The following is a 26310-nucleotide window of genomic DNA, read 5'->3' as shown; positions in this document are numbered from 1 at the left end:
CCCTTAGAGGGAATCTGTCACCAACTTTTTGTAGTCCTCACTGAGAACACTGATATGTCTGTTGTATGAATCTGTTGTATGTATCTGTACAGTAGTTTTGGAGAAAATGTCATTTTATTAGTAACACCCAGACACAGGACTAGTCTTGCATATTCATGAGCTGCAGGTTAGCCTCACCCACCCTCCAGCCAAATATTGACAGCTATTTCTCCATGCACAGTAATAGGCATAGAGCAGTCAATCAGTAGATGGATGGATCCTGTTATGTTTAGCTGCTGCTAATAAAATGCTAATTTCTTCCAACCAATGCACAGATCCACACAGCAGACATATCCCTGTAATCGGCGAGCCTGTCACTACCTTGTGCTGCTCTTAGAGAGGGGTGAAAAAAGGTGATGAGCCTGCTTTAGAGGAGAGCTGATATACACTGTCCCTGTCTGCAAGGGGTGGAGCCGGGCTGGGACCAATGCACTGAGCTCCCGCCTCCTCTCTGCCCCTTGACACTGTTTGCAATGGGAGGGGCAGGAGGGGGCGGACCTAAGTTCTGCCTTTCCCCCTCCCCATTTCAAAAAGTGGTGAGGGGCGGAGAAGGAGCAGAGAGAGGATAGGGAGGGGGCGGGAGCTCAGTGCACTGCTCCCGGCCCGGCTCCTCCCCCTGCAGAGAGGGACATCGTATATTGGCCGGGCGTGAAAACCCGGCCGATATACGCCTGTCTGAATAAGCCCTCAGGCTGTGTAAAAAAAAAATTACTCAATATTTGAGCAACAGCCGTTGGAGGATCCCAGCCCACTCCATCTTCAGTCAGTTGAATGACTATTTCGTGGGATGGCTGTGGGGCGCTTAAGTGTCTGGCATTCATCCTGTGTACCCTTTAGGCTGGGTTCACACGGGGTGGAATTGCCGTGGAATTTCCATGCAGACTTTCTGCATGCATTCTAAAGCCCGAGCCTAAGCATCAAAGTGGACGAGATTTGCAAAAATCTCATCCACACGATGCGGACAAACCACACAGAAACTGAAATGAATTCAAATCCGCGACATGTCAATTGTATCGCTGTTTCCGCTGCGGGCTCTGTTCTCTCTATAGGGAGAGATTCCCGCAGCGGAATACAGGCTGACAAGCCGCTTTAAACTCCCGTCGGGTTTCGAAGCTGCCTTTCCGCTGCAAAAATCTTACAGAATTTCTGTGCAGTCCTGCTGCTGGTATTTCATGAGATTTCTGCAGAATTTCTGGCCTGTATGAACCCAGCCTTAGTATTTATCAAGACAAGTAGGGTGAATAAAAGAGATCTAGAGGGGGTGAGGGAGATCACTGGGCTGGATAAAAAATATGTATTTTGAAAAGACATGTAGATAGGAGGACAAATATCCAAAAACATGGAATAGACAGACAATTTCTACCTACACTATATTTTTTATTTGTAGTAATAGATACTACAAATGTTTTAAGAAAACACTTTTAGGAGCTGTAGTGATAAGATATTGGTTGTTTCTTAGTTCTCCTAGAAACAAGTATGACTGACTAGGGGGTCAAAACAAGTGTAACCCTTTCCAATCCACTGTCTGACGTCTGAAGACATTCTGATTGAAGGTTGTACAGCTACAATGTCGAAAGATGTCCGGCAGAGTATTTGTACTGTATATTACTCACCACTCTGTTATCGGGGGCCTCTCCAGCATGTCCCATACCGCAGTACTGGCTCTAGCCAGCAGACGGCGCCACTGTATAATAGCAGAAAGAGAAAGCCCCCTAGGAAATCCTGAATCCAAAATTGGATTGCAAAGGGTTAAACAACTTGATGGTCACAATTCTAGTAGAATTTAAAGACTTACTGTCCTTTTACAAGCAACTAGCTTTGGTAGACAAGCGCCAATAGTCTACCAGACTTCTACTTCTCCGCTCGTGGGATTTAAATAACGGCATGCTGCGATTGCCGCGATTCTCTGCGGTGAGACTATATTAGATAGGCTCACCATGGAGACTTGTCAGCACTCCCCCTTCCTCCTAGCGATATTTCGCCTCGGCCGTGGACAGGGGGCCTCCTTATGGTGTTATGAAGTAGACATTGTATTGATAATAAGCCTAATCTGTACAATGGGAAGTATATTGTGACTTACGCTCTCCACACCACGTCTCGTATGAGGCAGGCAGCAGGGACCAGCAGTAGTCCAAGCCAGAAGTATCCACATTTCAGCACCATCCCGGCCTGCAATAAAGGGACAGTCATAAGAACAGAAAAGAGAAAACACATAGCCCATATCTGCATAGCCCTAAATGTATGACAGCAAGAGGCTAGAGATGAGCGAGCACGCTCGTTTAAGGCTGCTGCTCGATTGAGTAGCAATCTTATTGGGTAACTGTGTACTTGCCAGAGCAGCATGCGGGGTTGGGAGCGGGGGGAGAGTGAGAGAGATCTCTCCCCCCCGCTGGCCCCCGCATGCTGCTCGGGTGAGTACACAGTTACTCAATAAGATTGCTACTCAATCGAGCAGCAGCCTTAAACGAGCGTGCTCGCTCATCTCTACAAGAGGCCCGAAAACTATGTATCCACTGGAGCTCATATGACTTATATGGATTCTAGAAGTGGGAAGTGAAGGGACAGTGCTGCTCTTATACTGTAGTTGAAAATAATAATTGCCCAATTCAGGCTCTGTACACCATTTTCTTCGTGCGATACATTACATTGAATGATAATTGTTCAGATTCAATCATTCAATGTATATGCTGCCTGCAACTGAACTACGAATGATAATTTGTTCGCTTTTTATTCATCATTCAGTTTAGATGGGCATAAAAACTGAGGAATGATCAGTCTGTGTGAACAGGCAGTCGTTCGTCTATGAATGACTGCCTGTTTACTGTGAATTGACGTGGGCGACTAGATACGATCTCCAGCCGGCTCTGCCTGCATTCACTGTATGATCATCGTTCCTGTGTGAAAGCTCACAAGCAATTATCATTGGGGCAACTGTTGGATAATTTAACGCCTGACAATTGTGTCATAGTGGGGGCAGGTCTAGAGAGGTTCTCATAGTGACTATGTGAACCCATCTAGCCCTGTGCCCTCTCTAGAACAGCCCTGCTCTCCATGGGAAAGTCCTCTAGCTCTGCCCCCTATCTCTCCAAATATGGGGAGATATGTAAAAGATCCTCTGCAGCTCAACCCCCTCTCTCTCCACAGCTCTTTCGCAATCTTCTCCCATTGATTTCAATGGGGCCAGCGCTGCTGCCGGCCTTATTGACAACAATGGGCGATATTGCAGATTTTCTTATAGCAACTTGTTAAAACATCGCAAGTGAGAATGAAACCATTGAAAACCATTGGCTTAAAACTCATGCATTTTCACTCACTTTCGTATTGCTGTAACATCTTATCGCCAGTGGGGAGGAGCCCTTAAAGGGATTTGTCCCAAAATATACAATTATCCCCTACCCACGTTTGCAAAAAAAAATTTCAACTTTTGCCTTCTGGATACCAAGATATTTACTTTAATTTACACCGGAAATCCAGCGCATACAGGTAGCTTTGCTTTCACAGCCGATGATGTACCAAGCTTATTAACAGGTATGCCCCTCTTAACTTGGTGCATTGCTACTAAAGACTAGCATAAGATTGACAAAATGTATTAATTGCCTCAGAATGTGACATGTAACGGCATATCACTCCAGCCCAATACATGCGCCGCTGCTCTCAATGGCTTATAAACCTCATTAGTGATGTAGACTTCCGAAGGTCTGTAGCCTAACACACTATGGGTTTATTTCTGGGCGGCAGTGCAATCATTGAGCCGTACTTAGCAGCTCAGGGATGACAAATGGCAGGTGGTCACATAGTCATTTATCAGTTGTTAGGTGCTAAATCCTTCGCTGTTGTCAAAGTGACAAGATGGTTGTAAAGTTTTTGCTGCCTTGTCAGCTGAAATCTCAGACTGGCTGTTCTGTTTAACTCCTCTACGTACAGAAAATAAACAGGCTGCTCCTGGGTTGACTTTGGATTGTCTTGTTTCCTACTTGTGGAATTAGGAGGACTGCCATAGATTGGAAAAGATTTATTTTAGCTTGAAGGCAAAATGGAAATGTAGAAATTTTCTTTAGCAAAATCACATTTTCCGTAGATGGCTACTGCCCTGCGCTGAGAGAACATTTCAAAAACTGCATTTAAGAAAAGATCTAACATGTGATAGATGAGGGCCCAACAGCTGATGTACCCCCATCGAAGGGCGCAACTAGAGGCACAGCTAGGCTTTCCTTTATTCTTGGCAAAAATTCTGATTACTCCTCTGGCTCATTAACTAAGTAACATAGCCAAAATAAACTGACTTGATGGTGCTTCCCCGCCAGGGCCCAGGGCAGATGCCCCCTCCACCTACATACTAGCTGCACTGCTCCGTTGTTGGTTACATCCAGCTTCACTGTTAAACGGAATGTGTTAACACGTGGAAAGGCTACAAAAATGCAGGTAAGGCCAACTTCACACGGGCGTATGTACGGGTGTAAAATTACAGCGCGCAATACGCTTGATTTCAATGGGTGCATTCACAGTTCTGTGTTTTGTGCATACATTTTGAAAAACACAGCATACTCTACCTCTGTACTTATTTTCACACCAAAGGTCCCCATAGAAGTCTATGGGGGTGGGCATAAATGCACACAATACACAGATGTGTGAAAAACAGCATATCCTGCTGGAAAACAAACACATCTGGAACTCATTAGGCTAATTAGCCATGTCAAGTGATGGATCGGTTGTTGCATGTTTTGTTTTTTTTTGTGCATGCAATTGCGCAGCACTCGCATGTGAAAAAAGAACAGTAAGATACGTGGGCACACGCTCAACAAATCCCAGTTCAGGGAGCAAATACATTGCGCTGAGTTGTGCGCATTTGCGCATATGCTCTTGCGAAGGAGCCCTCAGAGTTACCGTATAGCTACAACAGAAAATCCTCCGTGTTTTTTTCCTTTACATGTGAACAGGATTTGCTTTAATCGCATCCACTTTAACCCTTTGCCATCCAATTTTGTATTCAGGGTTTCCTAGGGTGCTTTATCTTTCTGATGTTTTACAATAGCACCGTCTGCTGGCTAGAGACAGTACTGCAGTATGTGACATGCTGGAGAAGCCCCCGACAACAGAGCGGCCAGTAATATACAGTAAGAATACCCTACCGGACGTCTTCCGACTTCGGAAGCTGTACAGCCTTCAATCAGACTGTGGATTGGAAAGGGTTAATAGCAAACGTTTCAGCTGCAGTTTTCCCCCAGTGTTTCCACAGCATTTGAACGCACCCTAAAACCAGATAGAGAAATAATTTCTATTTTTCTAATCTGTTTTTATTTTCCGATTATAGATTTTTTTTTCTGATGTCAGTGCATGACTAAATGGACGTCATCTTGCCTTTTCTGCATAGATATGCTTTACAACAGAAATTATGGACCATTCACACAATGGACAATTGAGATGACCCCTTAACTTCTATGGAAGACTGTTCTAAGCATACTCTGTGACATGTGCAAAGGTCATTGTGCAAGGAGGTGAACTGTGACCATGACCTAAAGAGAATGGTGGATCCTGTGTGATCTATAATAATGTAATCCTGCCTGTGATGATAATGAGATAACTGCTGAAAAGATTTCTCTACAGAATAGGAACTGTCATATTACGTATTAGGTTTAGTAGTCAGTGTGATAACTGCAGGCTCGGGAGTGAGAGGTTAGGACTGCATTTCTGCTGGCTTAACACTCTGCATCACACAAGCCTCACTTTATCAGCTTCATTTGCGTGTAAAAGGGCCTCCGGAAGCTATTTGCAGAGCACAGCATGTGCTCTAAGCTCTGCACACAGCTCCATTGTTCTCACACTGGCTGTGGGCAGAATGCAATGTAATCTCCGACTCTCATGCGGAACACAGCGCGCGGTCCCTGTTGTCTCTCTCCGGCTGAACGATGGATTTCAAGCTCACCTTAAAATCATCGTTCAGCCGAAGAGTGAATGATGGCAGCATTTACACACAATGATTATTGCTAATATGCCATGCTTTGAAAGAATTTTGAGCGATAATCGCTGCATGTAAATGGGCCGTTGCAATACATTATTTTCTGATGACACATTCCCTTTAATGGTGGGGAAGGGCAGATATTGCTTATTGTGTCCAGTGGCTGGAATCTAAATATGTAAATACAGAGGGTTTGGTGGCTACAAATAGGAGTAAAGGACATTTACACTGAAAGATGACCAATCAAATTTTGCTCAAACTGCAGTTTGAGTGACAGTTTTGAGTGATCACTTTGCATAAACTCTTAAGTAGCTAATTAGCTACTTAACAATTAAATAAAGGCTCCTGTTGTATGCAGATGACAGCTGGAGGTCTGTTATCTGCATTCAGTTGCTTTGTTCTCGGAGTTTTCAGCGGTATCCCGCTGAGAACTCAGAGCGGAATAGTAGCTGAGAGAATACTATCAGTGCTATCCTACTGACAACTCAGCGTGCGGCACTGATAAGGCTCATCACTGTCTTCAAGCTGACTTGAAATCAGAGATGAACGAAAAGTGCATGAAAATGCACAATGGCCAGGAGTTTAGACACAGCGATTATTGCTCAAAAGATGGCTTATGAGCGAATTTTGAGCGAAAATCATAGTGTGTAAATGGGAATTAAATCAAGTGCTACCGTGCAGCTCATAGTGGTTATAAATCGAATGGGAACTATTTCCAAACTTTGTTATGGGGCATTATTCTTACTTTTTACACCACTGCGTCAATTGATGAGCAAAAACCGCGACCCTCATCAGGAAATGCAATAGTGCAGTATCCAACACAGTGTTGCTAAACATGATAGAATCTGGTTTTGCAGCTTAGTCTGCTTCACTTTAATGGGGCTGAGCTGCAGTACTGGAGACAGCTGTAATAGTTCTGCATTTGTTATAGAAGTGATGAGATCACATATTTTAACTATCATATAAGCCATCAATGCTATATGCAGGAATACCCCCTCAGACCTAAGTAAAAGAACTGAAAAATGCCACACAGATAAACAGAAACTTGGCAAGAATGAGAAAACTTTATAAACTTTCTTTTTATTTAAAATCCACCTCCTTTCACGGTTTATTACTATGTTCCTTGGGTCCAGAGTGGCTAATAACCCTGAAAACCGGGGAGCAGCCAGACGCAGTGCTGTCACACGAAGAATAACAGGCAGAGACCTGGCAACTTGCAAACATGTTTTTTTACCCAATGCTCTTACTCAACTAGCCTTACATATTACAGGGCTGTATGGGCAAACTAGGTAGTGGTGGTACCCTGGAGGATAGCTGCGCAGTGCTCACGTGCCCCTGATTCTGACAACCTTGATTGATATGATGTAGGGTTCCCTCTCCGAGTTCTCTCCACAGCTCCACCCATGTGGGTATCTGTAGGAAGACTAGCACATGCACCGGCATTTCTCTGGCCTCCCACAGCATGCAATTACAGCATATCACACTACTATGCTCTGACAACAAGAGTGGGAACAGGGCCCTCAATATACAATGCTCCTCCCTCACAGGTGGGATACATGACTCCCTTAGGCCCTTGCAGTCCCATACTGCCCAGCATCTTGGTATCCACCTACTTTTCCAATCATGACAACTGGCCATACCTTCCCATATGCCCTACATGTTACTACCCGATATGATATCACAGAACTGTTCAAAACCTTTAGTGCACGCATTGATAAAATCAAGAGTATCAATGGAAAGGCCCCCCTACTCCAGAGGTGTAGCTAAGGCTTGTGTGTCGGATGCAATATTTCAGCATTGGAGCCCTTTCACAACTAACTTCTGCATTGTTGGGTCTCTTAAGATGCAACACCAGCAGGCGGGGGCATTGCTAGAATCAGGGGTATAGCTAAAGGCTCATGGGCCTGCGTGCAAACGTTTATCTTAGGGCCCCCAACTTCTTTTAACCTCTTAACGCAGAGGCGTAACTTGAAGCTCCTGGGCCCCAATGCAAAACCTGTAACAGGGCCCCCAACTATAATGCAGTATTTAATGTACTGGGCTCCTGGTTCTGGGTGCAACCACATCCCCTATAGTTACATCGGTGGCTAGAATCATAAGAGATTGTGTAGAGGCTAAATGTAGGAGGGGGGGGGGGGGGGGGGATGCAAAATCTGCAACATAGCCCCTCAACAATCCATGTGCCATTTATAATACTGGTACTTTCTTATATGAAAGAGGGGCCTTTGGGCCCCGTAGGGCACCAGGGCCTGGTAGCACCTGCTACCTTTGAACACTTATAGTTACCCCTCTCCACTACCTTACAACACTGCACCTAGCAACGCATGACAGCAAAACAATACTAAAGTGTATTTAAATGTAAAAAAGATGGAGTTTAGTATTACTGTCCCTTAAATCCTCTACTAAACAAAAGTCATTTTAGAATGACTTCAATGCATGTCATATAACATGGCAAAGCTCCATTGGCTTGATAATGACCCTCAGAGTCCCTCCAAACTTATGTTCTCCTTTGTCCTGCACTTATTTGTCATCAGCTTGTCGATAGAGGCTGGCACCCATTCAATGATGAACACTAATGCACTGAGCCTTTCTTCATAAATTGGGACCACCAACTAATTTCACAAGTGCCCTTGGAGATCTGTCAGGCGGAGATGACTTTCAGCCACCACTTTACTCTGGGCTGAAATGTAAAAGGCATCTTGTAGGTGTAAGGCTTTCTGGTCCTGTGCAGAGTCAGTGAGCCATGCTGTGTAGTAGGAATTCCTGTCTCTTCTGATGGTTGACTGCCTTTAAAACACGGGGCGGCGTTGGAAAACAGTTCTCCAACCCAACACACAAGAATATCCACTGTTAAACTGCTTAACTGTGTATTGATGGCTTTATGTTACTTGAAGGGAAATCTGCTTTAAATATTAAGTTCTGCACCGTCTGGCTTTTATCCTCTTTGGGTCCTATCAAACGCAGGCACAAAAGGCGCAGAGGATCTCCAGGGAATACTGAACAGAGGTTCTGGCACACACAGAAAGAGTTTATTTGTGTAACTTTTTTCAACATCCTTCAAAGGGTCTATTATACTTTTAATAGCCTTATACACCTGCGAGTCAGCGGATATGTTGAACTCCTTGCAATAACAGTTAATGGGATCCTATCTTAAAGATACTCTTGGGGGAATCTGTGAAAAATGACAGAACATGTCTAACATGACTCTGACTGCAGTACAGGCAATGTGGGCCGTGTTATAGGCAGCGGGATTGGTAATCCTTTGATTTGAATGCCAACTTTATCAGTTTGAAATATATAGCACCGGCCTACGGATTATTTCATGGGATAATTCAATCATGTAGAATATTCTATTTGATATCTATCTCATATCTATCTTATATCTTTCTCATATCTATCTATCTCATATCTCTCTCTCTCTCTCTCTGTCTATATATCTATCTCATATCTCTCTCAGATGTCTCTCATATGTCTCTCATATGTCTCTATCTCTCTATCTCTCTATCTATCTCATATTAATCCCTCTATATAGCTCATATCTACTATCTATCTATCTATCTATCTATCTCATATCTACTATCTATCTATCTATCTCACATCTATCTATCTATTTCATATCTATCTACTATCTATCTATCTATCTATCTATCTATCTATCCATCCATCTATCTCATATCTATCTATCCATCCATCAATCAATCCATCTGTCTCATATCTATCTATCTATCTAACTCATATCTAACTACCTATCTATCTCATATCTAACTACCTATCTATCTCATATCTATCTATCTATCTATCTATCGATCTATCTATCTCATATCTAATATCTATCTATCTCATATCTAATATCTATCTATCTATTTATCTATCTATCTCATATTTAATATCTATCTATCTCATAACCTATATCTATCTAATATCTATCTATCTAATATCTATCTATCTAATATCTATCCATCCATCCATCTCCTGCATTCATGTAAACCTACACATATACTTGTCTGTGGATCTGTGACAGTCTTCTGCTATGTTTGGAAGGAAGTGTTATCATGCTGGTAACTTTGTGAAGTTTTCCCTAGGCAGCCATATTAGCGTCTGATCTGAGGAAACAAGCACTTTGTAGCCACTACTTTTTTAAAACGTTACTTTCCTGAAACAATTGCTGGGAGGTGTTACAAGCCAAGTTGTTGCAAGTAATGTACATGTCCTTTAGCCATTTTATATATTCAGGTACATTATCATTTTGGGTTTTGGGCAGTAGAGACATAACTGAAATAGTCACTATTCAAGAAACTTGTGCTTATGCAAATGCCAATATGATAACTAACAAAAGTGCAGGTCACTACTTTATCTACCTAAAATAATGTTCCTTAACTGAAAAATCCCTCTAAAGCGCTGGCAACTAGAGATGTCCTGTCTTAATTTTCTGTTTACCGCTTGTTGCTATAGGTAGTCTGTCTCTATTAACAGAGACACCAAGATGGAATACAGTAAGTGGTGGAGTATGTGTTACCATACAGTGCGGCATGGGGTCCCGCGGTCGGCGCGCGTCGCTCCGGTGTCGGCTCCAGCAGCCTGGAGCCCTGTGTCGAGGTCATCCCAGCAGCTTGGGTTGGCCAGTGGGCGGCGGCGTGGGCGTGCCCGCCCGTAGGGTGCCGCCCGCACTCCTCTGTGCTTCTTATACAGCAGTGGGTGGAGTTGCCTCCTCCCACTCTCCGCCCCTGGGCGGAACCTTGTGGTTAAAAGACTGGCAGTGAACTGAGCTCATTGCCAGTTATTGGTTCTGCATGCACCTAGCCAGTCTGTCTGCGGTTCTCCTCAGTCAGTCCCTAGTTGTCGGTCAGCTCCCTCTGGTCCCCTGTTACTCAGTCTGTTTTAGTTGGTTCTGTTTGCCTTTAATCTAGTCTGGCCCAGTCAGCACTAGTTGCTATCCAGCACCCTGCCAGTTTGCCTGTGAGTTCCATCTCCAGCCTTGTCAGTTTTGTTGGTCTGATTCATCTGCCTCCTCTGTCGGCACTCTGTTCCCCCCATTAGGTAGGTTCCTGCTTGTCAGTCGCCAGGCCCCTAGCCAGGGCAGGGACCGCCGTCCAGTTGTCCGCCTGGGGTTAGCCAGGGCCGAGGCAAGTAGGCAGGGACAGTGGGGGTGCGGGAGATCAGGGCACCCCAACTGGCGCTCGGGGGGCAGAGTGCCGTAACAGTATGTTATCTCATGTTGTCCATAGAATTTTATGGAGGAGGAAACTGCTGATGAGGGAGAGAAAAGTAGACGGACTCAGACGGATGTTGCTGCAGATAGTAAGTATTTACTAACTCACTGCTACTGAAATTACATTCACACTGTTCAGTACTGTTGTATAAAGTCCTCCTTGCTGCTGTTACTTATGACAGTGTGCCACAGACTGCTAGAGAGGATATCCTGCTTTCCTATGTGTACAGTCTATACAAGACATCATAACAGCAGTCTCCACCCATGAGCTTAGGGAAGGCCGAAAATCAGAGATGAAGCCTGCAGAAGGGAAAACTGTTGAAAATGAAGGATACAAGTCATATAATGGCCAGAAATAGTGTTATTCCTCATGTGCACACAAGAGAGCTTATTCTGGAAAGTCACTTGAAAAGCTAGGTACGATTTAAAGCTCTTGAGCCCCTATGGAAATCTGTAACAAGGCACCATACCTACCAACTGTATACTAAGGCCTTGGCTTGTCTGCTATAATTCCCCCCACTCACACACACACATACACAGATACCCTATAGCTAGCCCTTGCTGGGCAGAATAATTATGGCTTCAGTTTTCAAGCTGTAGCTAGTGGCCACACGCATAATAGTAATTGCTACCGATCCAGCAAGAACCCATAATTGTGCTCTATAATCTAAGGCTCTGTCAGAGGTAGTAATGCGAAAATGGTTACAATGGGGAATCATCTTCCACATGGAAATTCACTCTCGTTGTAAATATTTTTAGTCTATGCTCATTAAATGACCATCACCCCAATATTTGTAAAATATTGCACTGATGGGGGATTTGGAGGAAATCCTCCCATTTATGGCTACATTTAGATTCATGAAAGTATCTAGTGCTCCACAAGTTAGCCATTAATTCTAGTAAATAAGCCAATAGTTGAATAGCAGCATCAGGAAAGGATAAATTAAAATGATCGTCAACACTTTAAAGCTAGCCACTCACTAGAGATTCTATAGTATCTTATAGTATGGCCAGCCTAAGTAATTTTGCAGGCCTGAGCCCCCTGTCCCATACAAAGCATTGAGAATGGTTCAAGAGTCCGTTCCTTGTGAATTTACAAACCAAATAGGAGAATCCTAAATCATTGAATGTGCATGTTGATTATGTGTGTTATAGTGCCAATGAAGTCTATGAAAGCAGCTTAAACACAAGCATTTAGCTAACAATAGAAGGACTGTGGCGATCAAAAAAAAGTTTAAGGAACTGCACTGTTCTTGTAATCGAGGGGTTCCCAGCCTATGGACCCCAACTAGTGTAAACATCTGGTCTATCGCAATAAGATGGCAGAATTTGTCTTAAACCTGTATGTACATTTTAGATTGACGACCCTTCGAAAAAGAGAACACATACAACTGAGTGCTGGCAGTCAGGGGAGGGTCCATTTATTTAACATTATGTTCCGGGGGGAACAGCTTTTTTTGACACTGACATATGACATTTATGGAATTACCCATTCATAAAGGGAATGCGTCATCAGAAAATGACCTACTATAGAAATCACATTTTTGTGTTAAACATATTTTTCAAGTATTTTTGGTGATTTTTTTATTTTTTTTGGGCACAATCTAATTTTAAAAAATCCCCAAATCCTGCATTTATCACACTAACTACAGAGCTTAATACTAGTCTGTCACTTCCTGTTCACATGACAGCACCGGCCAGTCAGCATGTAGTGTCTTAGACCACCGATGCATACTAATGTACAGTGAAAGCATCTTTAAAAGAGATGAGCGAGCGTACTCGCTAAGGCTAACCACTCGAGTGAGTAGTGCCTTAGTCGAGTATCAGCCCGCTCGTCTCTAAAGATTTGGGTGCTGGCGGCGGGCGGGGAGCGGCGGGGGAGAACGGGGAGGAACGGAGGGGAGACCTCTCTCTCCCCCCTGCTCACCGCCGCAACTCACCTGTCACCCGCGCCGACAGCCAAATCTTTAGAGATGAGCAGGCAGATACTCGACTAAGGCACTACTCACTCGAGTAGTTAGCCTTAGCGAGTATGCTCGCTCATCTCTAATCTTTAACAATGCAAACTTTCGAGACTACTTAGATCTTTTCATCAGGATGGTGATGAAGCTTGCACTGTTAACATCATTTTCTTTGTTAGCCATATAAAAGGTGTCAAATCTACAAGATTATTTTGTAACGCTAAAGGACCATTTACACGCAAAGATATCTTTTAAACAACCGAAAGATTGAAAGATTTTGTGATCTATTTGCATAAATTGTTAATGGCCATTAACACTTTATCGTCTTCACTTGTGTGTAAAAGGGCCTCAGGTGCTGTTTGCAGAGCCCAGCACGTGCGCACAGCTGCATTGTTCTGCTCGCAGTTGCCTGCAAATTACAGTTTTATCTGCTGTTATATGAGATAACAGCGGGCGGCCTATTCAGAGATACTTTATATCTCAGTGTATGAACGATGGATTTTAAGTTCGCCTTAAAATCATCGTTCAAACAAAAAGTGCACAATGCCCGCATTTACACGTAACAATTATCACTCATTTTCTACTGTTTGAACGAATTTTGAGCGATAATCGTTAAGTGTAAGTGGGCATTAACTAAGAGAAATAACATTTTGCTGAACTGACAAAAAACAATACCAAACTTTTTACATTGTTTAGAAAAACACCATAAATCCTTACATTATATCAGACGCTGCACTTAAGCAAAACGTAGCCCTATATATTCCAAATGTCACAGTCCTGGCAGATATATGCTACGTCCAGCAGACATCTGTTCCAGCATAAACCGGACCAACTGTTGTCTGCGCTGGCACAGATGAATAAACATGCCAAGGTGCCTGTCACACCTCGTGATTTCAGCTGAAATCTTGAGAAAGCTGAGATTCCAAAACTTTACAAAGCACCTGTTTATCAGCTATGCAAGTGACACCAACTAAAATGATTGACAGCCGCATTGACAGGCAGAAACAGAATGTGATGCTTATGTCTAATGATGCCTGTGACAGATGCATTATATATAAATGCATTGTATGTCTCATTAAGAGCATATGGACATCATAGAGAAGACCCCCTTTATGAAGCTGTCCATTATTAACTTCATAGCCATTCATCTGAATAGCCACCGTGCTATATAGGGGTATCTGCAAAATCCCTATGGGGAAGTCTACACCTACTTACAAGGGTTAAGGGTGAAGAACACACAATCCCTTAGGGAACTTTTACACGGGCCGACTGTTGGCCAAGTAATCGTTCGAAAGAGTGACTGCCTATTTATTCTGAATGGAGGTGAGCAGCCGGTAGAGATCTCTTCATTCAGTGAACGATATTGCTGCTGTATAAATGTACATTAGTAGTAATTGTTGAAACAGTCATCCCATGTAAAAGTACCCTTAGACTGCTGTCCGATTAAAGGGGTTTTCTGGAATTCCAATACCGATGACCTCAATATTAATCAGTGGAGGTTCGGAGTTCAGAACCCAATCAAGTGTCTGAAGGGGCCACAGAGCTTGGGTGAGCGCCACAGCCCTTTTTCAACCTAGTGATATCACGTTCATTTCTCAGGTGGCCTGAAAGCATCTCAGTCCCATTCAAGTGAATGGGATTGAGCTGCTATACCAGGAACTGTTATGAAATGTATGGCACTGTGCCTGGTATGCAGTGAAAAGGCCACAGCACTCGCCCGGGAGCCGCAGCCTCTTCAAATGTCTGCTTGATGGAGGCTCTCAGGATAGGTCATTAACACTGGAGTCCTGGAAAACCCCTTTGTATTAAATTCGTCAGTGATCCAGTTGATTCAATGTCTCCAGTTGGCCTTCGTTAGACACCTATCGTTGTTTCATGATATGTCCTATTGATTCTAATTTCTACTGTGGACAGAGGCTCAAAGAGTTAGCTCTGATCAGATGAACAAACTTAATCCTTAAACTGCACAAATGCAATGCAGAAATTAAAATGTCCAATGGGAACATATAGACCATAGTTTGGTTAACATGTGAATTGCACTAAATAATAAATTCTTGGTTTATTGACCTTAACCCTTTCCAATGCACTGTCTGACATCTAAAGGCATTCTGATTAAGGGATGTACAGCTCCGATGTCAGAAGACGTCCGGCAGGGTATTCTTACTGTATATTACTGTCCACTTTGTCGTCAGGGGCCTCTTCAGCATGTCACATACTACAGTACTGGCTCTAGCCGGCAGATGGCGCCATTGTATAATGGCAGAAAGAGAAACCCCCCTAGGAAACCCTGAATCCAAAATTGGATTGCAAAGGGTTAAACTATAACAATTGCAATAATGCCTAAGAAACAGTAAGAATCTTTTAGCAGTCCAAAACTTGATCTGCATTGATTGTTATCTGTTCATTTGGCTTATCTGTTGGCTGTGGCCTCATTCAGTCAATGACATCCACTCATTGCTATTGGCAGAAGATTTATTTTGATATTTATTTTCGTATTAAGAGAGTTTTCTAATGTATAAAATCCATATTTAAATACCTTATTAGAGAATTAAGAATTTTTGGAAAGGTCCTTTCAGAGGTGGAAAAACAGAAAACAAGGCATGTCTCACCTGATTTGCCGACACTACTACTCTGAAGGTGCCGGTCCGCCACTGCTCTCCACTTCCTGTGGCAACAATGGGCATGCGACTGCTGAAGTTAATCACTGGCTGAACTGAGCTGATGATTAACTGCAGTAGTCACATATCCTGGTACTGGTGATGTCATCACTGCAGCAGGAAGTGGAGAGTAGCTGAGGAAAAGTACTAACAAATGGGGAACGAAGGGGGATTGGGTGAGGTAAGCCGGTCTTATTTTATGTCTTATTTTTTTCCACCACAGTCAGCACATTGAAGATGCTTATGTACTAACCAGAGAAGAATGCAGGCACAAAGAGCCCTTTCCACTCTGGCATGTGTTCCATAGAAAACGCATTATTTAAATGAGAATGATGTACTGCATTATTTCACCTGTGGTGGCGCTGCAGGGATATTTAACACTTGCTGGTGCATTGCCCAGCCGATCACAACTGATCACTGGGGATCCTAGGGACAGGAAAGGATTGACTGAAGTAGATAACTCCTATAAAGACAACCGCAATACTTTATAACAGATATTACTACCAACCATTACAATAATATGAAAAATACAATTCTTGTGCTTTTATTGCTATTCTTTTGCCTTATTGAGCGGTTTATGCTATTTTCATGAATCCCGTTGTAATAGTCAATATAGCCAAAGGCATGGAGAAATTAGACACTGAAAACTTTGCCGGCAAGCACTCCGTTAACTTCTATAACACATGTTAGAGCAGAACAGCTGCTGCGCTGCCCTCCTAGTCTTGGGTGATAACAGGTGTTGGCTGCTTATGTCTTAAACCCCTTGTATAATGTATCAGCCTAGACAGGACCAGAATCTGCAGGGCTGACTGCTTTCGCCTTGTGCAGAGACCGAATATGGTATTTGAACAAGATCACTGCAGGGTCTGAGCAAATGGCATAGAGCACTGCTGGTTATTTACAGGGAGGAGAAACTGGAATCCATTGGACCATTACAATGCAGATAGTATTTCAACCTCAATACCTTGTATTGATTACTACAGTAGTGGTTGAGGTTGGATTCTTTGTGGTGTTTGGTCTTCTTCTCTTTGTCTGGAAGGCCCGTTATGAGAAGGGCATTGTCTGAAAAAGTTGTATTTTTTGGGAAAATATCATGGCACGTTCCTCCAGGCTGGGAGGAAAGGGTGCATAAGTAGCACGGTGGCTCAGTGGTTAGCACTGTTGCATTGCAGAGCTGGGGTCCTGGGTTTGAATCTAATCAAGGGCAACATCTGAGTGGAGTTTATATGTTTTTGCTAGGCTTTTCTCCCACACTCCAACAACATACTGATAGGTTAAACTGGCCCATGTCTAAGATATGGACTCTAGATTGTAAGCTCCACAGGGAGTAATGAAAATATGGGTATAGTGCTCCAGAATATGTTAGTGTTATACAAGGAAGACAAATAAATGAACCAGGGAGACAGGGCACCAGCTAATATCTACATATGTACCTAAGCGCCTTCATATGTATGGGGCAAGGGGAATACTGTGACTAGGTTTGGATCAAAGAGTGTAGAAACAGGGTAGATGGGCAAGAGTTAGATTAAGGAGAGTGATGGGACTCCCTAACAAGATGTGTTTTTAGGGCTCGCTTAAAACTGTGGTTTTGGGAGATTAACCTGATAAGTCTGGGGTAGCACGTTCTAGAGTTTTGGAGATGGGAGCAGGAGGTTCAGACTTCAGCGGAACATAGTCTGAAGTCACTGGCCGAATGGGTAGGGTGTCAGAGACAGAGACGAGGACGGGTATAAGAGTGATGAATATAAATTGAATTCTATAGTGGATGGGCAATCACAGTAAGAGGCATCAGTGTAGCGGTTGGACAGAAAGATGAGACTGGCTGCCGCATTCAGGATGGATTGGAAAGGGGAGAGTTTAGTGAGCAGAAGCCAGATCTGTAACGCGTAATCTAACCCGAGAGTGGTTCATAGTAATAAGAGTTTCTGCTGTTTCTACCATTAGGTAAGGACAGATTTTGGAAATGTTTTTGTGGTGCAGATGACATGAGCGAGCAAGTGATTGAATATAAGGAGTGAAGGAAGACTCAGGGTTAAATATGACCCCAAGACAGGAGGAGTTATGGTAGTGCCACATGAATGGAATGAAATGTTGGAATGAAGTAGGTTAGTTAGTGGAAAAACAAGAAGTTCAGTCTTAAAAAGATTCAGTTTAAGATAGAGAGCGGACATAGAGTTAGAGACAGTGGACAGTCACTGCGTTCTGTAGTAGTGAAAGTAATCGAACAAAGACTTGTGGCCACTACAGTAATATTCCTTTATTTTTCTGCTTTCTTCCTGAAGTTTCTCAATCCCTTTAAAAGGAATTCAGCAGCTCAAGCACACTACCTAATCTGCCATCAGGATGTTATAGAGCAGGAGGGGCCGAGCAGATTGATATATAGTTTTATGGGGAAATATTCACTATAACTTGTATTTTATTTATTTAATCCCTCCTCATTCTGAGCTGAACAGTCCAATGGGCGGAGCTATCAGTGATTGACAGCCATCTGTGTATGACTATACATACAAAGGTAGCTGTCAATCACTGATAGGACCGCCCACTGGACTGTTTAGCTCAGAATGAGTATAAATTAAAATAAAATACAAGTCATACTGAATCTTTTCCTATAAAACTATATATCGACTCCTCCTGCTCTATAACATGGTGGCTGCATTTGAACAGTGTGTTTGAGTTGACACGTTCCCTTTAAGTAAGTTGTATAAAATTTCTGTGACCAATAATGCAAAATAGCTAACAATTCCACACCTCCATGGATACCAAATTACAGGTATTTTACTGTATATGTAAATAAAACACCCAACTTTCCTTAGAAATTGAATAACATATGAATCAGCATTTTTATGCAATTACTGCTTTGACTCTACTTTTGCATCAGTCTTCACTGTAGACTTGGAAAGTCAAGACAATAGTAGATGTCTCTATAAGGGCGGCTTCACATGAGCTTATTTGCGTGCGCAATACGCAGAGAATAGAACTCACTGAATTCAATGGGTTCTTCCACATGATGCGCTTTTGTGCGTGCGAAGAAAAAACCCGCAGCATGCTCTACTTTAGCGCACTAATGGTCTCCATAGGAGTCTATGACTTATCAATGCGTGGGAGAGTAAGCGCAAGGTGATCGCTTAATCGTGCAGGGGATGCAGGGGATAAGTGGCCTCGCTTGTCTTCTGCATCCAGCTGTTCCCCGCTCAGAGCGCTCGGCTGTTATATAACCGAGCGCTCTGAGCTGGGGATGCAGAAGACAAGTGGAGCTGCTTGTCTTCTGCATCCAGCTGTTCCACGCTCGGAGCGCCCGGCTGTTAAACAGCTGAGTGCTCTGAGCTGGGGATGCAGAAGACGAGTGGAGCTGCTTGTCTTCTGCATCCAGCTGTTCCCCGCTCGGAGCGCCTGGCTGTTATACAGCTGAGTGCTCCGAGCAGGGGATGCAGAAGACAAGCGGGGCCACTTGTCTTCTGCATCTAGCTGTTCTCTGCTCGGAGCACCTGGCTGTTATACAGCCGAGCGCTCCAAGTGGGGTATAAGAACACAGCTAAACCGCTGTGTTTTTCATACGCTGCCTGTCATCAGGGAGTGGGATACAGGTGAAACAATAGTATCAGCTGTTTCCCGCTGTGAAATCCTGATAACTGATCGCTGATCTTTCGGCATGCTGAAAGATCAGCGACGGCTTAACGAAAACTTCACGATGTCAGTGTAGTTAGACCCAATGATTATCGCTCAAATCATTGCTTTCAGCGATATTTGAGCGAAAATTGTTGCGTCTAAAAGAGCCTTAAGAACAACTCCAAGATCTTTTACTGTTCAACTCTAGGTCTATGTAGACGACTTGGAGGTCTGAGTCAATCTAAACTCCAGCCACAATAAAAATATACTAAGAAATTAATCTGCATGTTATTTTGGACTGATTTATGTAAAAATGAATGCTGCTCAAGGATTACTATTACCTTTAAATAAATGCTTCGGCTATTCCTGCCATTGCTGTTCTAAACTTCCCACCTAGGAGAGCATCCAATATATACAATCAGTGAATTTTCTGGTACTTAGTTCAGCTTCCATTAGTATAATCCACAGGAATGCAGATGTGAAGATTTCAATCTTGCATGCATGGGGTGAAGGAGTAAGGCTTCTATTTAACAGCCTCACACATATTTTTGATATGTCGCTAAGGCAAACAGATCGGATGGAGAGAAGAACGAGCAATTATTACAAGCAGCCAATACAAATCTCTTTCATGGCTTTCAAAGGAAAACATAAAAATATTTCTTGTGTGTAGGACAAGATTTATTCGGCTTTCTATGACAGCTGGTGCGAGGTCTATTATTTTCTCGGCGGTGTCAGCGCAGAAGATAGGAATCCATAGAAGCAGCTCTCTTATTAGAATGCTAGAGTCACTGACATATGTCTGGTGCCGGGCTGGAAGGCTGCTTTATTGCATGTGAATAGAGACTTTGGGCACTTTCAACATATCTTTCAACGGTGCGAGACAGCTGCCTGTCTCATTAGAGTCCCGCCAACATGAAGAATTCCTTTTATACTCTAGAATGTATAGAACCGCGCTCGAATAAATGCACAGGCCACACGATTTTGTGTAAGGCACTAATAAAATAGAACTAGTGCTGTAATGACTTTCATTGACCGTTTGAAGCTATGGTATGCAGATGTAGCAGAGCTGAATGTGTCAATTCGGCAAATCTCAGTTTGTCATTCAATGCAACTGGATACATCATGTGGTTTTACAATGACTAGGAGTAAACTTACTAAATGATTCAAGGCGGCTTAAAATGAGCATCTGCACAAATATGATCGCCTCAGCGCAGTGAATGAGGCTGATTTGCGCACAGTACATTACGCTTTTGCGCATGCAATGTCCGATCATATAGGTGTGACACCCACCCGCCCTGATTTAAAAGGCTTTTTAGTGTAATGAGGTCCAGATGTATTCTTTTCCCCATTGTTTTGCGTAGCATATAGCGCATCCCCTTGCGTACTGCGCACACATTTGAATCCCTTTCATAGACATCTATGGGGCCATTTGGTGTGCCAATATGCAGGAAAATAGAGTAGGTCCTTGTAAAAAAAAGTAAATGAGAATGAACCCATTGAAATCAATGGGTTATATTCGCTGTGTTTTGTGCAAAAGCGCACGCAAATATGTTGGTGTGAAGTTGCCCTTCAAAGGGAGAATAGAAAAAAAGGGTCTTTTTTTTTTTAAAGCATTTTCCAGAAACAGCGCCACTCTACTCGATGGGCTGTGTTAGGAATTGCAGCTCAGTCACATTCAATGGTCCTAAGCTGCAATACCAAACACATCCCAGGGATAAAAATGGTGCCGTTTCTGGGAAATAAGAAGTAGAACTTTTCATGATCCACAAATTTTTCAGACATAATAGTTCAATTAGGAGATCTGGTTCAGCAGATATGCAAGAGTGGAAACGCATGAAATAAACTCTTTAGTTTTTTTAGTTTCTGCTTAATGTATTGGTCATTGCTAAAAAAGAATGTGCAAGAGCTGAGAAATAAAAAGAAAGTGGACAAGCATCATGGCCAAGTGCCATTTTGACATACACAATGTCAATGTAAATCAGCTATCCAATGCGCAAAAGATTCTACCATACAGTGCCAAAATGATATGAAGTTGGAGGTCTGTGCAATGAAGAAGTTAATAGTACTTTTTTCTGAACTAGAGCAGTGAAAGAGTCAGTGGTATATTTCATGGTGGCTTAGGGCTGTAAACTGGTGACTGGAAAAGTCCCTGTTGGTCTAGGGCAGTGAAGGGGTGAATGGTAGGTTCCAAGGTGGTCCAGGATAGTGAATGGCATGTTCATCGGTGTTCACCGGGCAATAAGAGTGAAGGATAAAACCCCTAAACAGGGGCTATAGCGATGAAGCTACAATGTCCTCTACAGAGTACACGGCCCTCTGAGTGCACAGCAAGAGACAGTGTGTAGCTATGGTATACTAGCCACACGGTTGCCTCTTTTGGCAGGAAGAACGCTCTGTGTAAATGAGTACTTTGCTTGTTCCTGAGAATCCTGTCCTCAAGACCTTTTCTGTGTCACAATGTATTACCAATAGGGCTTGAACCTGTTAAAATTTGCTTGCCTTTACTTCAAAACTGCAAGATTGAATTCCGAAGCGGAAAAGCTTTCTGCTGCAGAATTAAGGACGTCTTGAAGAATTGTTTTTGTGGATTTTTAAATTACTGGAGATGTAATTTCACATTTAAATGAAGAACAAAACACAAAAATTCCGCAAGACACTCCGCAGAACATATTTTGCAGTTAAAAAAGCAACCAAATCCACACTAATTGACAAAATCTGCATCTACGCTGCATCCTCTGGACAATTTTGGCCCGTGTGAAAGGTCCTTAAGTATGTCTAATTATTTGCATGTGCATCTTCACTCTTTCCCACCAAAAACAACCTCTACAGCTGGAACAAAAACAAGCTATCCAAGAGTCAGAATCCACAAGTCGCCCAGTACTCCTGGAATAGCCATCAGAACACAATACCATGAACTCCTATAAATAATGAAACTTGAAGCGAGCACAATTTGTACTAATAGTTAAATTGTCTCTTGAAAAACCGCAGCAGATGGATCTATCAGTGGATGACAGTGAATTACTGTAATTGAGGTAACAAAGCTAACTAGGTATGAGCCAAAAAACTCCTAGGTGAAAGACGTGTTAGATATAACTAGTGCCGTCAGAGACTTGTGGAAAGTTTTTTCTCTGGGAAGGGAAGTTTTTACGATACATTCTTGAGCCATTGTGAATGCAAGGTAGATTTCCTTATATCAGTCTACTGATCCATTTACACGGGCCAACTTGGCCCGAAACAAAAGCCGATCGACAGATATGTTGATTGGCACATCTCTTTGTTTTTTTTTACATGGGCTGAGAATTGGCTTATGATTGTTTGTCTTTATCTCCCAGCTGTACATTTTCCAATTCTGAAATTGCACGCAAAGACGGAGGCAAACTTCAAGACAAAGTTTTTTGCTCACACCTCAAGCAAGCCAAAGAAGACATGTAAACTAGGTTTTATCATCTATGAACCCTTGAAATACCAACATGGGTACTCAATCCATTTTCAGCAGACGCAGGGGAATTTCATCCTAGATTATAAGAGCAGATGATCGACTTGAATTATGATAGTGAAGCCCAAGCACTTTTCCAACAATATGGCTATGAATGTTTTGGGGTGAAAGTGAAGAATTCCTATCCTATCCTTTGGCAGGAAGTTAAGTTGCTCGTGTTAGCTTTCCAACTACGTGCTTACTGAAGAGGGGCTTCAGTGCAGTTCAGCAGCTCCTGACAAAAGGGAGGAACAAACTTCAGACATGTGTAAGGGGCGACTTTAGACTGTGGTTGATGAAGATAGGGCAGATATCGTGCCTTTCCACTGAGCCTTTACAATTGGCTGTATGACAGTGTTGGGGATGGTGGACGAGATAAGGAGGACAGAGCAGAGAAAGCTACTATTACAGAGGGCTGTAATTTACTTTGGGTGACTTTTCTGCTCTTACCAGCAGTGAGGGGGAACGACAAGCAGCTACTCATAGAGAGGATGAGAAATATGGGAGATATACTGTGTAGTATTAAGTGGGTTTGGTTATACTACATGGGCCCTACAAGAGGAAAGGAGAAGGGGCGCTGAACTTGTGCACATTCATGAGAGTGACCAGCTGATCAGTGAGTGCTCTGAATGCCCTCCTGCTAGAAATTTGAAAGTAGGAGAGTCTACAAACCAAGTATGAGGCTTTCTAAATGTATAAGATGGAAAACCCAATACAAAACACTGGTAATTTAATCTTTTTTAATACAAGGACTTAAAAAGATATGTGTGTATTGATTTTTCATGCACAAAGGTTTTCATAGCCTAAAAAGGGAATGTTTGTTCGGCTGACAGCTGTCTCCTGACACCCCCATACATATGCAAGCTTGGCTCAGCTGTCGGGGGGGGGGGGGGGGGGGGGGGAGTCAAGAAGCCCCATACACATTAAATGATCAGCAAATCCAGTTGAAATCGACAGGTTTGGCTAATATTAATGTAATATTTATAGCAAGCTTAAGAGTCTGTTTGATTGACTATTCAGAGCAGAGTTGTAATTAGATGTAATGTTACAAGAGGTTTCTGCAGGCAATAAATAAACCATCATATTGACATTTATTGGTTCACCGTCCAAATTGCCATTTACATTGTTTTAACTTGATGTGGCTCGTGTATTTCTTCAGCCTCAGGCTATGTTCATACCACTTTGTGTTGTATTGTATGTTTGCTGCAAATGCTTGGATATCTCCTAACCTATACTCCAACCCTGAAGTATGCTACTGCGTGCTATGCAATTGCAGGCGTTGTCAATTGATTCCGATTGTAAATATAACTTATACAACTTGGAAAATGTTTGCTTTCTTTCCAAGTTCTAAGTTAAAGATAGATATAATAATGAAAAATCAGCCAAATGTATAACATAAAGACCCTCTTTTGGCTTACATAAGGCCGATAATAGGCTATGGGGACTGTAGGCATATACGTCTGAAGCTTTTCCTGGCTTATATGAAGAAAATACACCATGAATGTTAAAGCGGCCCTCCGAGCCTAGATACACTGAGCATTAGTATTTGAGATGAGTGAGCGTACTCGCTAAGGGCAAATACTCGAGCAAGTATTGCCTTTTGCAAGTACCTGCCCGCTCGTCTCAAAAGATTCAGGTGCCGGCGGGGGTGAGTGGTGAGTTGCGGGAGTGAGCGGGGGGGAGAGAGAAAGAGATCCCCCCCCGTTCCTCCCCGCTCTCCCCCGCCTCTCCCTGCCCCCCCGCCGGCACCTGAATCTTTTGAGACGAGCGGGCAGGTACTCGCAAAAGGCACTACTCGCTCGAGTATTTGCCCTTAGTGAGTACGCTCGCTCATCTCTAATTAGTATGCATTGGTAGCCTAAGACATTACTTACTGCTCCGACTGGCCAGCACTGTCCATATGGGCTGCACTGGTCAATGATGCACTAGCAATGCACAATGTGCATCAGGTAGTCAGAGAAGCTGAATCGGCCATCTTTGTTTGTCCAGGCCCAAAGGCTTGCTTTAAACTTCCTATTCCTAAATTTGAAACTTGATGACACAGTAGTATTGGCTTCTTGCAAAATCCCTGATTTCCCAAAGTGGTCTAAAATACATACTAGGAAATGTTTTGACTTTACATAAAATGAGCTCCAGGGTTTCTCTACTTGTACCACTGAAAGTAGACTGCAAGCTCCACTGGTGCATTGACCAAAGTATACACCTAAACCTGCCATATAGAATTGTTAGCACTACATAAAAATGCCAATAAACTCAAAACAGATCTACAAACACTTTCTTAAGCAAGAGATTTTGACTACTCAGCAAAGTATTTGAGTCTTCCAACTCATTTGATGCCTACTCTAGCACAATAAAATTGTATTACGTGTATTTCCTGACACATACACTAAACACTACAAAAACAGCCCTTTTGCTTAAGCCCGGCCTGTGTAACACATATTCAATCAAAACACTTTGCAATCAAACATTTGTTGTTTCAGAAAGCCAATTTAATGCTAATGTTGATATTGGAGTAGTAGGCAAAGCAGTTTGGCAGTTAAGGTTTTCAACATGTTCTACCAAAACTATGGATATTCGCCCAGCACATATTTTGTTGGCTGTCTGGACAGCTCTTGACAGGGTTCTCAGATGACTAAAGTATGGAGACTCAGTTCCTCTCATTATGGCCATATGCCCTTTGCCCAATTCACAGTGAAAAAAAAACACACAACAGAAGGAAATCCAGTCAACTGGTAACATGAGCATCAGTATATTTTACAAAGGCTGGACTCTCACGCCACAAAAGTAACTTAGGAACCATTTCCATTTCCATCTGTGGGCCTCTATACAATATGCTATGGCAAAAGATTTCCCAATTTAAAGTTCTCATAGTAATTATTCTCTAAATTTCCTAATTTCTATTCCAAAAATGACAATTGCCCTATTCTTTTTGGAATGAGTAACTTTTTCTCATCTTTTCCAGGTTTCTGCCTAATGTGTGGGAAAAGAAAGAAAACTGATTTTGCGTACCAAAAGTTTTAGAAACTAAAAATACCACTATAGGTAAAATATTTCTTACAGGATCCTTGTTACAATTCCGCTGCACCTGCCATTTCTCATGCACAAACGTTTGATCCAGACATTTGTTGTTGATGAGCCAGGACTGGCAACTGCCAAATGGATGACGGGGCCAATCCATGCTGTTCCAAAGTTGGCTTTTGGAAAGGCATTACTGTTCCCGTAAGATGGGATCGGACCCCACCCTTTAAACTAAATATGCCACTTCTTCACAGAATTGTATAGCTGTGTGCACAAACTGTGGGCTGAGGCCAACCTACATGCAGTATGCTGCGTCTACTCAACTCTAGTGGTTATTTCAAGTGGTGCGTTAAAAGGTTTTTGGTTCAGAAATTACGAGCCATTTTGCA

The 26310-nt window shown here is 42.8% G+C and overlaps 1 protein-coding gene across 1 annotated transcript in view; it reads right to left on the bottom strand.

Moving 5' to 3' along the window:
- The window catches only part of ATP8A2 (ATPase phospholipid transporting 8A2), a 565764-nt gene that overhangs the window by 56390 nt on the left and 483064 nt on the right, over positions 1-26310 (bottom strand). The window contains exon 35 of the mRNA XM_066588982.1: positions 2120-2208. Coding sequence (XP_066445079.1) covers positions 2120-2208 — 89 coding nt within the window. The remainder of the gene's footprint in view (positions 1-2119; positions 2209-26310) is intronic.

This window comes from Eleutherodactylus coqui, chromosome 1 (genome assembly GCF_035609145.1).
Source record: "Eleutherodactylus coqui strain aEleCoq1 chromosome 1, aEleCoq1.hap1, whole genome shotgun sequence".
NCBI classification, from domain to species: Eukaryota; Metazoa; Chordata; class Amphibia; order Anura; family Eleutherodactylidae; genus Eleutherodactylus; species Eleutherodactylus coqui.
This window is presented reverse-complemented; position numbering and strand designations above follow the sequence as displayed.